This window comes from Pangasianodon hypophthalmus, chromosome 1, assembly GCF_027358585.1.
Source record: "Pangasianodon hypophthalmus isolate fPanHyp1 chromosome 1, fPanHyp1.pri, whole genome shotgun sequence".
NCBI classification, from domain to species: Eukaryota; Metazoa; Chordata; class Actinopteri; order Siluriformes; family Pangasiidae; genus Pangasianodon; species Pangasianodon hypophthalmus.
The window spans coordinates 5,523,477-5,538,043 of record NC_069710.1 but is presented as its reverse complement, the minus strand read 5'-3'; the positions used below and the strand labels follow the sequence as shown (position 1 = coordinate 5,538,043).

Genomic DNA, 14,567 nt, shown 5'->3' with positions numbered 1-14,567 from the left:
CAAGAACCAACTTAGAGCTATCTATAGGCCTAAACATGGCAGCCAAACATTCTATTGTGTAAAAGGCGCTCTACTGCCATCATCTGCAAATGGAGGCTGCAAATATGATTAGCAGGCTGGTGAACATCCCAAATGCCCTCCAGAGCAATCACACTCTCCAGCATGTAGGTCCAGGAGCTGGAGGCCATTTTAATGCAGACAGCAGCGCTTGCCATAGCTGCCTCCACCTGGCTGTTACCGGAACCTGGCTGGGGACATGGTCTTATCGCTAATGGAGGTCCCCTCCCCAGAATCTGATGGATCCTGCTCAGCATTAAGTGGTCTTAAAAAAAGGACATCAGCAGACAGCCAAACGTGGCCCTGTAGTCCGCACATTAAACATAAATAAATGAAAGTAAAGCCATCTCTCTCTTTCCTCTTCACCTTCAAGCGTTTAGCTGCTGAAGGTCAGAGAGATTGGGGCTTTTTACAAATGGAAAAAAGAGAAAAACTCTCCAATAGCCCAAGGGGATTTTTGGGTAAAAATGCATCTCATGGCTCCATGCTCTGAATGTTAACTTTTCTGTAGCCTTTTCCATCAAAGCAAAGTTCTACATTATAAAACTCTGCTCAGTTCTACCATATAGCTAAGCTGTTGGTTTGAAACACTGTCCACTCATCATCAATAAACCCTTTATCCCAGACAAGGTCATGATTCTTAAACACCATGTTATTGTATATTTTTGTGTCCTGTGAGGGGCTACATCAATAAGAAGTCCTAAAGAAGCAGATAAATGATTAGCTGATACTGATGTTATCACAGTGTGACTGTGGTGCTTGACCTATACCTTTCTCCCTGTGTACTGCATAACATTTCTTATTGCCTGTTCAGATTACATCATATTAATCCAGCTGATTTGCTGTAGCACTGCTGACCTATTCAGCACAAATACTCCCCTTTGGGAACTGCAGGCCTTCGATAAACACTTACAAACCCCTTTAAGGCTCATTATGAACATTTATTATAAATTATGATTTGATAGTTTAATGGAGCTATTTTCTGACTTTAACCACAGTGCTTTATTCTGTCTGTCCAAAAGATTCCTGTAATATACATATGCTGCCACAGTGTCTACAGTAATTGATTTGATATCGGCTAAATCACGCATCAACCTCCAGCAGAAATTTACTACAACGATCAAGCTGACAAAAAGCACTAAGCCATTAAACCTTATGCAAAGTGTTTGTATGGAGAAAACAACTCAGACTGGATGCATATAAATTATGCTCTGGTGTTTAAATGGCCATTTCTCAACTTTATGCTAATTTACTTTCCCAACATTTACTGCAGGGGAATTTCCAAGGTAGTAACATTTCAGCTACAAGTACAGAGATCTCTCGTTAACTGCTGATGCTTAAACCTCTCTCGCAGCATTTTACAAATACCAGCTTAAAATTTACAGGCTCTTGTCCTCGTCAAAATCAACATCTCGTCTCAGATGCTTGCATTGGCAAAGATTTGTCACCACGCAGTCATTCTCCTGCTGCACGTAAAAACAAATTAAAGTGTCTGCAGAAAGTGCTGGAAAATTACAGTGAGCACGATAATCACAAAGATGGCAGAGCTGAGCTCATTTCAAAGCATTCATGTACAGGGAAATAATCAGAGCTGTTAAATCGGGGACAAATTCCAGCTTGCACAACACTAATGACTCAAGAGACAGATGTAAACTAAAGCAATACGGAGCAAACACAAAGAGCAGCAAACAATACAGAGTCCTGCCGTTTAAAATTAAGGAAACAAGAACAATATGAGCTTATTGCACATTTCTCTCAGAAAAGATGATTCCTCCTCCCTTTCATCTCTTTGAAGAGAATGGAAAATCTCACTACGCTAAATGACAGCAGGAGTTTAAATGCGAGACCTTGTGATTCCACTGAAAGCCTGTGGTACATCTGATGGGTATAATTGTATCTCATGCCATTACTGCAACAATCGCAAGGAGAAAAGCGGCAGGTGACCTTTAAACACAGCAGCATATAGTCCCCGCTAATAGATGGCCGTGAGCTAATGAAGCTCTCCCACAGTCACCAACTCTACATAGGTCTCCGGCACTCAGTTCGCTTCCAGATGGCCGCCAGCACCCTTCACTCTCCCGACATTTCCACAAGTGGGTGACTCAATAGGAAGCTAATAGTTTAACTGTTTCTCTAAATTTGTTTGTTGCCAAAGTGACACTTAACGTACATTGTCATCTAATGCGTAATCTGTAATTTGGTGCCTGGGAATTAGTTCTATTAACACTATAAATACAAAAGGCACCCGAGGGGGAGACACATGAGTTCAAAGAATTTACTGATTCTCATTTAGATTCAGATTTACACAGCATGTTTAATGGTTCAATGGAATGTTAGTACCTCCTTAAAAAAACAAAACATTATTACCATCAAGTAAAAATGTCTTCAAATTGTAAAATAAAGCTGATACAGCTCAAAGTCATAGACCAACATGTAACTGCACTGATTATTAACTTCATGCACAACTACCTTTCCATATTGCCCCCACTGCAATACTATCTTAGGTGTTCCAGGTGGTAGAAAGTGAAATAAGAAGCAAACAAACAAGCCCTTTTTGGTGTCTATGCTCCCAGAATGCACCAGTAGTAACAGTGACTAGGAATTAAATGCTCAGAATCACATGACTTACATTTACTCATTTGGTTGAGGCTTTTATCCAAAGCAACTTACAATTGGGATATAAATGAGCAGAGAGGGTTAAGAGCCTTGGTCGGTGACACAGCAGTACAGCTCGGTGGTGCTGGGGTTTGAACTCACAACCTTCTGATCAGTAGTTCATAGCTTTAACCACTGAGTCACCACAGCATAAAAGGAAATACCAAACACAAAACGGCAAAATAGCACTTACCAACTCAATCAGGTTTGTTTCTATGAAATCTGCAGTACTAACAGCAGAAAGGCAAACACAAGGCAGACAAAGTCCATTAACACGAGATCCTGTTTATATTCTACTCTTAGCTTTTCATTCTTGTCTTATTTCACTGGTGTCAGCATTTTGTTTGAGCATGTAGAAATGACACAGCTGTTTGAGCACGTAGAAGTGACACAGCTAAGGACAACATATAATAGCTCAAAAGTATTGAATTAGCCTCCAGAGTTTTTAACGCCTCAAAAAGTGACACTAGCATGTGGAGTGTGTGAATAGATAAGCACATTACCAGCAACATCACAGTTAGCAGATAAGTCCTGATTGACAAAATGCAGTCCCTCATGCTCATTTGTCCGGGTTTTATTTTCTACCTTTGTAAATGATAATGGTTTCAACAATAGCAGATGCTGCCAACCATCTGGAAGAACACTAGCTCCTCAGTAATGGAACATAAAGTGATACGTAAATGCTGTTAGTTATAACTTTGCTGGAAATTTGTCTTTTGCTTTCTTGGTTTCTATTAGAAAAGTAAATTCATTTTTGTAATATGCAAACTTCATGGGCACCACATCCATGGAACATAATATTCATTTTTTTGTCTGAGATGTTTAAATTGTCTCTATTTCACGCAGTCACCTGGGAAGGAGGAGCGATTGAAGCTCTATCTCAAAAAACGGCAGGGAATTTGACAAGCAGCCTTTGAGAGCAGCCTATTTCCTTGCAAATGTCAGAATGCACTTTGTCTCATGGTGCAATGAGGACAGCAAGCAGAGAGATAATGGAAAACGAATGTGAAAGTGCTCTACGGAGATCTTCCGATAAGTGATCGTGAAATTTTTGGGGCAGGGACAATGCCTGGAAATAAGATGCTACAATGCCTCCACTAAGTGTAGATGAGTTATTACCCATTTATAAGGCTGTACACAATGCACCTTTGAAAGGATATAATAATTGCTTGGATCTAGAAGATATTGAAACTTCCACTGAAAACACAACTACACTCGCTTGAAAACTTTGACATACAATAAAAAAGCACTTTCTTAGCTACTTGCTGTTGGGGAAAGAAAATGACACGAGACAGATGACATGGTAGTGCTCAATGGCTAAGTCGGCACCATCAATCCTAAGAAGGAAGCCAATGCTGGAGAAGCTGCTGAGGGGCTTTAAGAGTCTGACACCAGCTGAGAGAGAAACACATCACTTCAGATGAGAGATGCTACTTGTAGTCAGTTTGGCACCTTGGCGATCCTGCTACAGTTTCACCAGTCTGGGCCCTGGTTCTCTTAAACTGTAATGCTAATATTGCAACAGCTACACTCAGGAGTCCAGACGGTGGAATCTCCTCCGTTTAAGAGTCCATGATGCATTGTGATCGTCTTGTGTCTTTCAGGTGTGGAGGTTGAAGTTTGCCATTAGATTTAGATTTCAGTATCATGCTGGGACATGTTTGGGTTTATTCAGTGGCTCCCAGCTATGCTGAAATGGTGGGCATAGGAAGGACAGGCTGAAGTACACAACCACCGAGGAACATCCTGCTGTGCTTTTACCCGACAAATGGAAAACACATCTACTGCCCATGCATACCTTACGCTTGTCACCGTCCCTACAGACTTCCTCACTAAACTTTCTCTTTTTTTTTTCCAAAACCAACCAGAACCATTTTTGCTTTCTCCTTTCCATCTGCCCTTCCATTTGAAGGTAAAACTTGAAACCATGCACATGGGAAGGGTTTAAGATGGAAGAGATGAAAATCAGTGAAAGATCCTTTTAAAGAGAAGTACCTTTCTTTTTTTTCTGAGAGAAAAACATAAATAAAAGCCCCTGCCATGCTGTACGTGGTTAGAAGCTGTGATGGCCAAGGCCTCTGGAGAGCAGAGCTGCAGATGTACCCTTGAGCAAGGCACTCTGTCCAGACCACCACAGCACAGAAACCCATTTTCTTCATCATTTATAGCTATAAATCTGGACGTCTGGCAGGGGTGCGCTGACACTGACCTCAGGGTAAAAGCTGAGGCATTACGCACAGGAGCGCTGTGGCATCTTCATCAATAATTAGAGAATACACAGAAATATTGCAGCTTTTAAGAAAAAAAATCACCTCATTTTTGAGGTGCTGGTAGTGGCTGAAAAGACAGAATGAGAAAATAATCTCAGTGATGTGCATAACGCATTCTGTTTACCACCCACTGAGGAGCAAATCACTAATTTGGGTCTACAAGGATATTCACATGCCTGTAAAAAAAAAAAAAAATCAGATTAATTCTAATAGATGAGAATTGCCTACCTTCACCACAAATATCCATTTACTGTGCAGAAACACACGCATCTAGACGTTTTCCTGTTAACATAATTCCAGTTTGGCCCAAACCAACATGCAGAGCCAAAAAAACATGATGAATTATTAGGATGAATGATCTATTAGTATGTACGCCGATGATGAAAGCGTTTTCAAATGAGCAGCGTGCGCACTGGAGCTTGGGATGAGCTGTCACTATGGCATCAACTGCACTTCTACAAACACACGCTGGGGTCACCTTTAGGTTTTCTCTGACACATTTCCACTGTGTGTTATTTCAGGATGACACTTTTGTCAGAAATCCTTATAATGAGGGCTTGTATTTTTGAGGGGCTTTGCATGAATTTTGCTTTGCATGAATTAACCCTTTATGGTCTACGCTTATTATTCAGTGGCTATAGTGATAAAGATATGTAGGTACTGAAGTGAAAAATATACAGTATAGGTTTACACTTAGGCCAGATTTTGCTGTTGCAAACAGAAATCACTAATCCTAAAAGAATTAATCGTGTGCTGAGATCAGTGGTTTTAGAACGTCTAATGTGACGTGATCATTGGCAGCAGATTTAGTGCCATTGCGACCAAAGACAGCTGACGACACAGTTCAGACAGTGTCTGAAAATTTTGATGAAAATCTCAGACTGACATGATGATATAGGATTACGCAAAACTCACAGGACAGCCACAAATACAGTATTGGCAATGTAGAAATGTAAATGAAAGGTGAGATTTAAAAAAAGAGTGTATTGTCTTATTTTACTGAGCAATGAAAGACTCCAAAAGTCTCTTCTTTTTCTTTTAAAATGTGTTTTCTGCATGAGCCTGGATCACACAGATGGATGATACAAGCATAACATAGTAATTTTCTTTAATCACAGGTCTATCATTAGAGGATCATCATTGCATAATATGACATGGAGAACACATTATCGCATGGTCTCTTGGAGAATTTGGTCGAAACCTTTTTTCTGGTATCAGCTCATACAGTGTGACAAGTAGTGATCTTAAAATACTGCTGAAATCGCACACGGAGAAAAAAACAGCTTAAATCTGGACCTGCTGATGGGTTCGAGGAGTTTAAGGGGTCAATAATATATGTTGTGGTAAAACAGCTAATTTTTTTCAATCACAATGTATTAATTAGCTTTAAAATGTGTGATATGTTACTGTTTTGATGTACATTGGTTAATATGTGATATCAAGGCTTTATTACATTTACCCTGCCAAAGTTTAAAAAACTTTGTGTAGCCATGCTTAATTAAAATATGTAAAGAAGACTTAAGATTTAAGAACAAAAATATTCTGCACTCAAGACTTCGTATTACGCAAAGCATAAACACAATGTTTTACTTGTTGCAGCAAAGACATCTGTGCAACATTTGCAGTTTCACTTGATTCCTGAGACAATTCCTGGGTAAGAAAAAAACGAGTAATTTTTGACCTTAATAAAGATTGACTGAACCAGATTTGCAATTATAATTTGCCTGTTTAGATGAGCAAGTAAACTCAAACTACATTATGATTCAGACGTGTATCTCATGCGTGAAGGATCATACAGGAAGAGGAACCTTAAGACATTACATGTTGACAGCTTAATTACACTGTTGCAGGTGATGCACACCATCTTCTTTCAAAACATCTGCTGCTCATCGCCAGACACTTGTAAGACCTTACATCAACAATCTGTCACAGCACAGACTTATCAGCACCACTGAGGCTTTACAGAGACATGCAAAAAACAGCTGGCACATACCAACTTCATTTAAACGCCTGTATAGCTCTGATTAAGGAAACGCCTTGCATTGCAAAATTCTAACTCAAAATGATTGGAACATTAATCATTTCCCTACTGTACCAACAAACCATATATTTGTGATCAAATTTGTTTTTGTGGCACCAAGTAATGCCTTAATCCATGGAAAAAAAAAAACAAAACCTGATATTAAACCAAAAGATAAACCAGACTCTGATTCACCCTTAGGAAAGAACACACAGTTATTATTTTGGACCTGTTTCTGAACTGTTCTATGCTGATAAGGGACAACTGGCAGCTGCTTGGTCTAGATCTGGAAACATCTTTCACCTAGCTCCATTAGTACTGACCCAATCACACAGAGCTGATCACACAGCTTCACCAATTCCCTCTGCACACACTTCGCCTCTGCGTCTTCCCCGGCACCACCTCCTTCATGTCTCTCTGATCTGTCCAGTATCTCAACTGTATACATTTAAAAGCCGCTCTCAAACCGATGAATGTTTATTAAGACTTGCTAAGCACTTTTCTACATTTGAACTAGAACTAGAAATATGTTTACAGCATATTCTCTCATGTCATTGACAGGCCTCTGAAGCTCATCTCAAAGCTCTCAGTGCATGCAGGACTGGATTCATGTACGGCCTTGTAGCATTTAAAAGTACAGAACAGAGAGTGGTTACTTTTGAGCATAATGGAACTTAATAACTGCAAGCTTCATGCTCTCAGATGTAGAACTGCTTCACATAGCTATTATGTTTGATGTACAGAACAAAAAACCAAAGGTCCCATTTGTTTATTATTGTATGTATGAATGTTCATCTAACTAAGTATCTATACCAGTGTATTTAGCAGAGATGCTTATTTAGCATCTTTGGAAGGAGTCTCGTGATAAAAGGCTTCAGGATGGAGAGCTTTTTACATTAAGGTTTCTCGGTAACATGACAAGCTGCATTCTTTGTCTTATTAATTTCAAGAGAGAGAAAAAGAGAGGCTAGCGAGGGAACAACTGAACTTTCTTCATGGATGTTTCCCATGACATCAATGCAGCTATAAACATTTAAATTATAACGTGTCATTATTAATAAATTAAAAAGTGTAATCATTGCTGTGGTGAAAGAGGAATAACACGTTTCATGACATGCTGTAATTGAAAACTAATCCACTTCTGCTTCACATGGGGCCACATTGTAGCACCTGGTCATGTTTTATTCCTTATTTAATATGGACTCTTTGAAAAAAAAATATAATTATGCTCCTCATAAGGAACTGACATTCTTGCAACCATAGCAGTCCCATGAAATTTTAACAAAGTACCACAAAGAGCTACACCCTAACCGGCTGAATCTTTGTAAAGTTCCCTGCTTTTGTGGCAATGTTTTCCCTTTTTCTTCTATTCCACTGTAACCTGTCAGTCAATAACATAAAAACTAAAGCACCAGGGATACCGCTTTAACTGAAAGGGCATCTCAGTTAGCTGCAAAGGCTTCTAATTTGGCCTTTTGTACATTTTCACTAGTGTTCTCAAAAAGCCAGACATAGAACAAGTTCAACAACTGGCTTCCAGCATGTGGAAGGTCTTGTTCTGTGCTGATTTCTGAAGAACTGGGTCATTTGTGTAGGTAGTAATGTAGCAGAAACAACCATTGCCATTTATTTAGCAATAGGTTAGAACATCCGTCTCGTTTTTCCTCTTAGTAATTATTTTGCTGAAAGGTGGCTGTCAATACAGAGCTTCAATGACCTTTTTATCCCGAGTAGAGAAAAAAAGCTGTCTAATGCTAATGTCAGTGCTAGTGCATTGGTTTGCTTTTTATATTACTTTTCTATCTCTTCAAAAGAAACTGAAAATCACATCACATACCTTTGAGAATATCTTTAATGTTTGGCAATATGTCTATTCCTTCCAGAGGGCTGTAAGGGAGTGTGGCTGCTATGTGCAAATCCCCAGGTGTGCTCCCATCCACCAATTAACACTAATGAATTAACTTCGTGTCACGCTGGAGTGTCTGCTGCTCAGCCAGGCCCACTGAATAAATTACTGTATGCTGGCAACTCACTTACAAAGTGTTACTAAGCTGGCCTATCGCATCCCCTTGCTGTTAGAAAGGGTCAGTGGGATGAACTGCTAAATTTGATTGAGGGTTACTTGGCAATGAACAAGGCACCTGGACAAAAGGTGACTCTTGATGGCTCCCCGATCTATCAGGCTTGAGATAAGAGGGTGCAAATTGCCTCTTCTTCCCTCTACACTTCCTCTACCTGCTGCTCCTCTTCAGCACACAGACGCTGTCAAATGAGACAAATGCACATCCCCTTGTTGCAATTAATTTGATTCTTGTTCTGCGTGAGCTCTCGATGCAGGATTTAATTAAGGCTCGCGCACGCCGGGGCTCACTCTGTCGCAGGCCTGAGTTAAATGGGCCTGTCTCCCTGCCTTTCCTGTTAAGCACTAGCGAGTGATGAAGAGAGAGGGAGATCCTGCCAGAGGCTGCCCCTCACAGGCTTTATGAATGCCACATCTGTGGCAGAATCTATCTGAGGGAGTGATGGAGAAAGCAGCGCCACCACACTGTTTCCCAGAAATGAAAAAAAAAAAAAAAAAAAGAGAGTTGCAACTGTCTCTTAAAAGGCCAGAAATTTCAAGAAAAAAGAAAATGCTCTAGAGTCTGATGTGAACGTTCACCATACATGCCATAAATGTAAATGTTCATTTTTCTTTTCACACCTATTTTTTTTTTTTGCATCTACTGTTTGTAAATGTGAGACCAAACTGATCTCTAATAAGAAAATCTGATAAGATTATAAAATAGAATATATAAATATAAAATATTGGAATATATAGAATATATAAATATAAAATATCTCGATATGAATCAAAGTAAAGCCTGTTAATGAAAAGTACATCTAAAAGTGTACATTTTATAATTAATTTTTTTATGTTGTATGTAAATTGTAGAAACAAACAGACATTATCTAAAGCCAACATTATCACACATACACACACACACACACAGCTATATGATGTTGCTAAATGCATGGACAGATTTGCTTTAAACTGACGGGAAATAAAAGGAATAAATAAATCTAACACGCTTTTCTAATTTTATTATCCTTCTATTTTGCTATGAAGACATCCTGCTCAGATAAGAAGACTCTACCAACATGTAGTAACATTGAAGCATGTCCACGGTTCTAAATATAGTGACGTCTAGAAATGAAAAATAAAAAAAGAAACCTGTTCTGTCCATCATGAAATTAGCTACAGGCCCTGCAGACATTCTGCAGTCTTATTTAAATACTAGCTTGAGGAACAGTGACAGCTAGCAATCTGGCACACACTGTAGCCAAGACAAATTCCTTCTAAAAGACCATTTAGTACCAAAGAGAAACTCATCTGCACTGCTAGACAGATTAAATCATGACTAAGAAAGAAAGTTTGGTGTTGTGATACAATCTAATTATGACTCAAAAATGAACTCAAGCAGATACAAATGCACAAAGTCTTGACGTTAAAGTGCTAAAAGCACAAGACTGTACTGCTCTCTCCTCCCTTCTGCAGCTTGCCTCACTCTGGGCCTAGACAGGGACGTCTGGCTCTTTCAGTCTTAATGACCGCAGTCTAATAACAGAGAAAACGCAGCTTTTTAAAGCATGAAGTAAAAGAAGGATTTGCATGCTGTCAGCAAGGCCATGCACAAACCAAAGCAAAACATGGAGAGAAGAAAACCAACTGAAGCTGTGAGATGAGCTTTAGTTAAATGGATGATTTAAAGAATTAAGAGTAATGAATAATGGCAGGGTGAGACGGGATGCAGAATAGGGTTAGGTCAACAAGAAGACACAACCATGGCTGGTTTTGTGTCTGTATGATGTATGTGGGATGGCAGAGGCTTCAGGTTAGTCATCATTCCACTGCATTAAGGTCTGAGCAGCACACAGCTTTCCCTTTGTCTTCAATGTATAGCAAGGGGAAAACTAGTAGCTTATTATTCATTAAGGAAAAACTTTCAAGGGATCAGTAAATAACAAAATCACCCTTCAAACTGGAGCAGTGCAGAATCATCTCATGATAATAAATACCATATTGCAGGAGATCTTCATTTATTATTTCAAAATACGGCACAGTTCGTGCTCATGTATGATTTTTTATGTGAATATAATTATTAAACATAACACTTAGATAGCACAAAAGTTTGAAATTTCAGAGTGGACCCTGAACGATAGACATCTTCAGACAAAATGTGTTATTTCAGTGCCAAACAGCAAGAACACTAGAAAGCTTGTGCTTCAGTTTGAAAGGAGGAAGGAAGCCACTGGGTTTCATGCATGGAATATCAAACGGTGTGGTGGAGAGAAAGCATGGCAACTAAGCGTTTCACAAAGTGGTTACTTACAGGTAATAAGTGTAGGAGTGATAGGTTCTTCTGCCGAGTGGGGTGGTGGAAGGATTAAAGCAGTGGTGGAGAGGGGAGAATGTAAATGGAAGGAAAGAAAAAGTAAAAAGATTAATGTCTGAAAAATAGAAAATGAACAAAACCTGATATGGTGACACAAGTGAGGAGCTACTCGAGTGGCTGTAAGGGCAAGGGCTTGTGATTCCTGCCTCTGACTGACTGAAGGGGGAGAGGAGGGGGCGGGGAAGGGCGCTTACTGCCAAATAAACTTCTTCAGGCCTTAAGTATGCACCACAAGAGAGAGGTAGGCGAAAGGAACTCTGGGAAGCTGTTACTCAAGTGAAATTGCTGCTGTCACATTAGAGAGCAGAGATGGAAAGATCAAGAAAGACAGAGTTACAGGTAAAGCTGTTAGGATAGAGTTTGATTTCCCAAAAGGGTCCAAGCATAAACATTATCCATAACACTGTATAGCCTTGGAGACTCTGTCTAGCGGTTAAAATCATTTTAACAATAAGACGCTTTTGGGAAAATGGGCCTCGTTTTTATTATAGGTATAGCTAGACAGACAGACAAACAGGAAGAAAGTTTTCAATATAGCTATCCACTACATATATTATGTACACTGCTGCCTTTAATACTGTATAAATGCTGTGACAGTGACTAACACATATTCCAGGGCTAATCAAATAACTATATCACATACAGTTTATTACGTCTGTCTTGATCATGATATTAGTCCTTACCCCATCAAGTCACATTTATTTATAACCTGACATGCCAAGCTCATTATGCTAAAAACTGAACTACCATTGCAAATAATCGATTTGACGTAATTGGCTGTCTTGCTTTGTCAGCAAAATGAAGGCATGTCTCTTTAAATATCTGGCCATTCTGAAACTTGCTAACCGAATCAATAGAGATGAATATCCTTATTCAGATGAGGTAATGACTTGAATTAAAAACATATTTTCTCTGTCTAGCTCTTTCTTTCAAATTACATCCTGACTATTCAAAGTCACTAGCCTACTTACACAGTGTGTGTTAGTGACACTTTGCTCTATAAAGACGTTGGGCTATTTGCAGAGTTTTTTCTTTGCGCAGGACTCAAAAGGTTTTGCACTCCAGCTGAGGACGAGAGCTAGTGTAAACCTCCCTGCAGCAACATGCCCTAGGCCTCTCTTTGGGGAAAAAAAGCTTTCATCAAATTTTCCCTCTTATCTTGATTTGCTTTTTCTCTACTTCATGCGATAAACTTCTGAAATGTTTTCCTATTTCCTGTTTCAGGGTCATTAATACACGTTCATTTGTGTGAGTATAGCACGGAAGAAAAATATGAATATTTCATCATGTGTCATACACTGGTGCCACAACCAGTTTAACGGCGGTTATCAGAGCAATCAAATCAATTATTCTGTCTTCAGCTGACAAAAGGGTATGTTTGAGAGTTGAGAGAAAAACATTGCAGATTCACTAGAGTTCACTTTCATGTGATGATGTGCACCCAATCACTTAGCTTTCATTTATATGTCATTGCTACAGAACCATTACAAGAGGCTCGACTAATTAATCAAATCCAGTATTTTAAAATCGGAATCAAGAGTACATTACACTTTGAAACAGCTATTACAACAGCAAACATGCATTATTGAGAGACTACAGAGCTATGAATCTATCTATCTTACCTTTTTTTCATGACCAGCACTACACCAAGGAAGATGATGACAAAGAGGAGGATGCCAGCTATGACTCCGGCAATCTTCACTGTGTGGTCTGTTGGTTTTCCTGGTTCCACTGCATCAGGTTTCCTGGTCGCTGCCCCTGAAACCGAGTTAAACCTTAGTCTCTGCGCCATCATTTGTGTTAAATGTGAGACAGTTTTGTTTTGCTAAACACGCTGTATGCATACAGGACAGTTACTTCAGCTCAGGTTAGAGGGATGCATTAGGTAATGGAGCAGGCGGTTTTTACTGTCATGTGGTTGGAAGCTCAGATATTAAGCTGATGGGACAAAGACAGGACATGTTCATTAACATGGGAGCTTAGTGGACCCAATGGGTTGCTTGTGCATATTTACCACATTCATTCATCCTCAGTAAATACTTTATCAAGGTTGCTTTAATTTAAATGACTAATTGGTTTCGGGAAATAGAACCAACTAAGTTCATTAGTAAATATGGCAGGCGTGTACATGCAAAAATAACTGCAGGAGCAGACAGGGTTGGTCAAACTTTCTGTTTTCTTTCTGTCTTCTTACTGTTACCTTCATCATCTTGGGTCTTTCTGAAAAGGTAGCAAATCATTTTTAAGCCACTGGGCTTTTTTGTCATCTCAATTAAACCAAATGAAAATACAATGCGTTGGCTTGCTCAGCATAAGCCACCCAACCCCATTTGTTTATTCAAATTTTCTGCTTATAAACCATACACAAGGACAGGATGGCCATTAAAACAATTCAAGAAACACATTTCAGCCTACTTCCCAGAGAGATACACCGTACATATCTGAGAGTCTCATCAGATATGCACCACTTGCTGCTTAGGGCAAAGAATGATTATTCTAATAGAATTTTTAATGTGACCCTCAGATTACTTTTTTCTTCAAGGCCTAATCCGCCGCTCATCATCACCTACTGTGGAAACGTCACTCAATCCTTGGTGGTCCTGCACACGTAAAGTAGTTATTATACTCTTTATCGTACTCTATCCTTCTTTCTTTTCTCTCTCCTTCTCTCCAGAGCTCCTCCACCTGAGAGGAAGAGATAAACCCATTAACCATGCTTCTCCAATTCTATTGTTTTTTTCTCTCCATGACTACAATTATAGCCTCTGCTTCGCCTTTGGATATTCAAATCTGGGTCACATATGGTGAGTGGCAATGTAAAAGAAGCAAAAACAAGCCAATGAAATGAGGGGAAAAAGAGTGAGAGGATAACTCTTTCCGGAGCCATTTGTTCCCCAAGCAGGCAGTGACGGCTGATCACACCATGGGCATAGGAGTTTAATATCTGTTCAAGTAAGATAACCAGCACGTCTCAGCACCTAGCCTTTCGCATCAGTGTGGAAGAAGAGAGAGACAGATTGAGAGGCACACACATACACGGCATACACAGAGGATGTGGTAAGAGAATGAGCTGGTGGTGGCGAGAGGGGTGCGTTCACCTGTTTACTGTATAATGAGATGGCATGTCAGTTA

General features: G+C 39.5%; 1 protein-coding gene across 10 annotated transcripts in view; it reads right to left on the bottom strand.

Annotated features, from left to right (window-relative positions):
- The window catches only part of ptprma (protein tyrosine phosphatase receptor type Ma), a 196,970-nt gene that overhangs the window by 38,368 nt on the left and 144,035 nt on the right, over nt 1-14,567 (bottom strand). For 5 of the 10 annotated variants that reach the window (XM_053236401.1, XM_053236410.1, XM_053236422.1 and 2 more), the window contains 2 exons: nt 13,058-13,193; nt 11,373-11,402 (listed from right to left, as the gene is read on the bottom strand). In XM_053236401.1, the coding sequence (XP_053092376.1) occupies nt 11,373-11,402; nt 13,058-13,193 (166 nt within the window). The remainder of the gene's footprint in view (nt 1-11,372; nt 11,403-13,057; nt 13,194-14,567) is intronic. The other 5 variants (XM_053236417.1, XM_053236418.1, XM_053236423.1 and 2 more) reach the window with 1 other exon arrangement.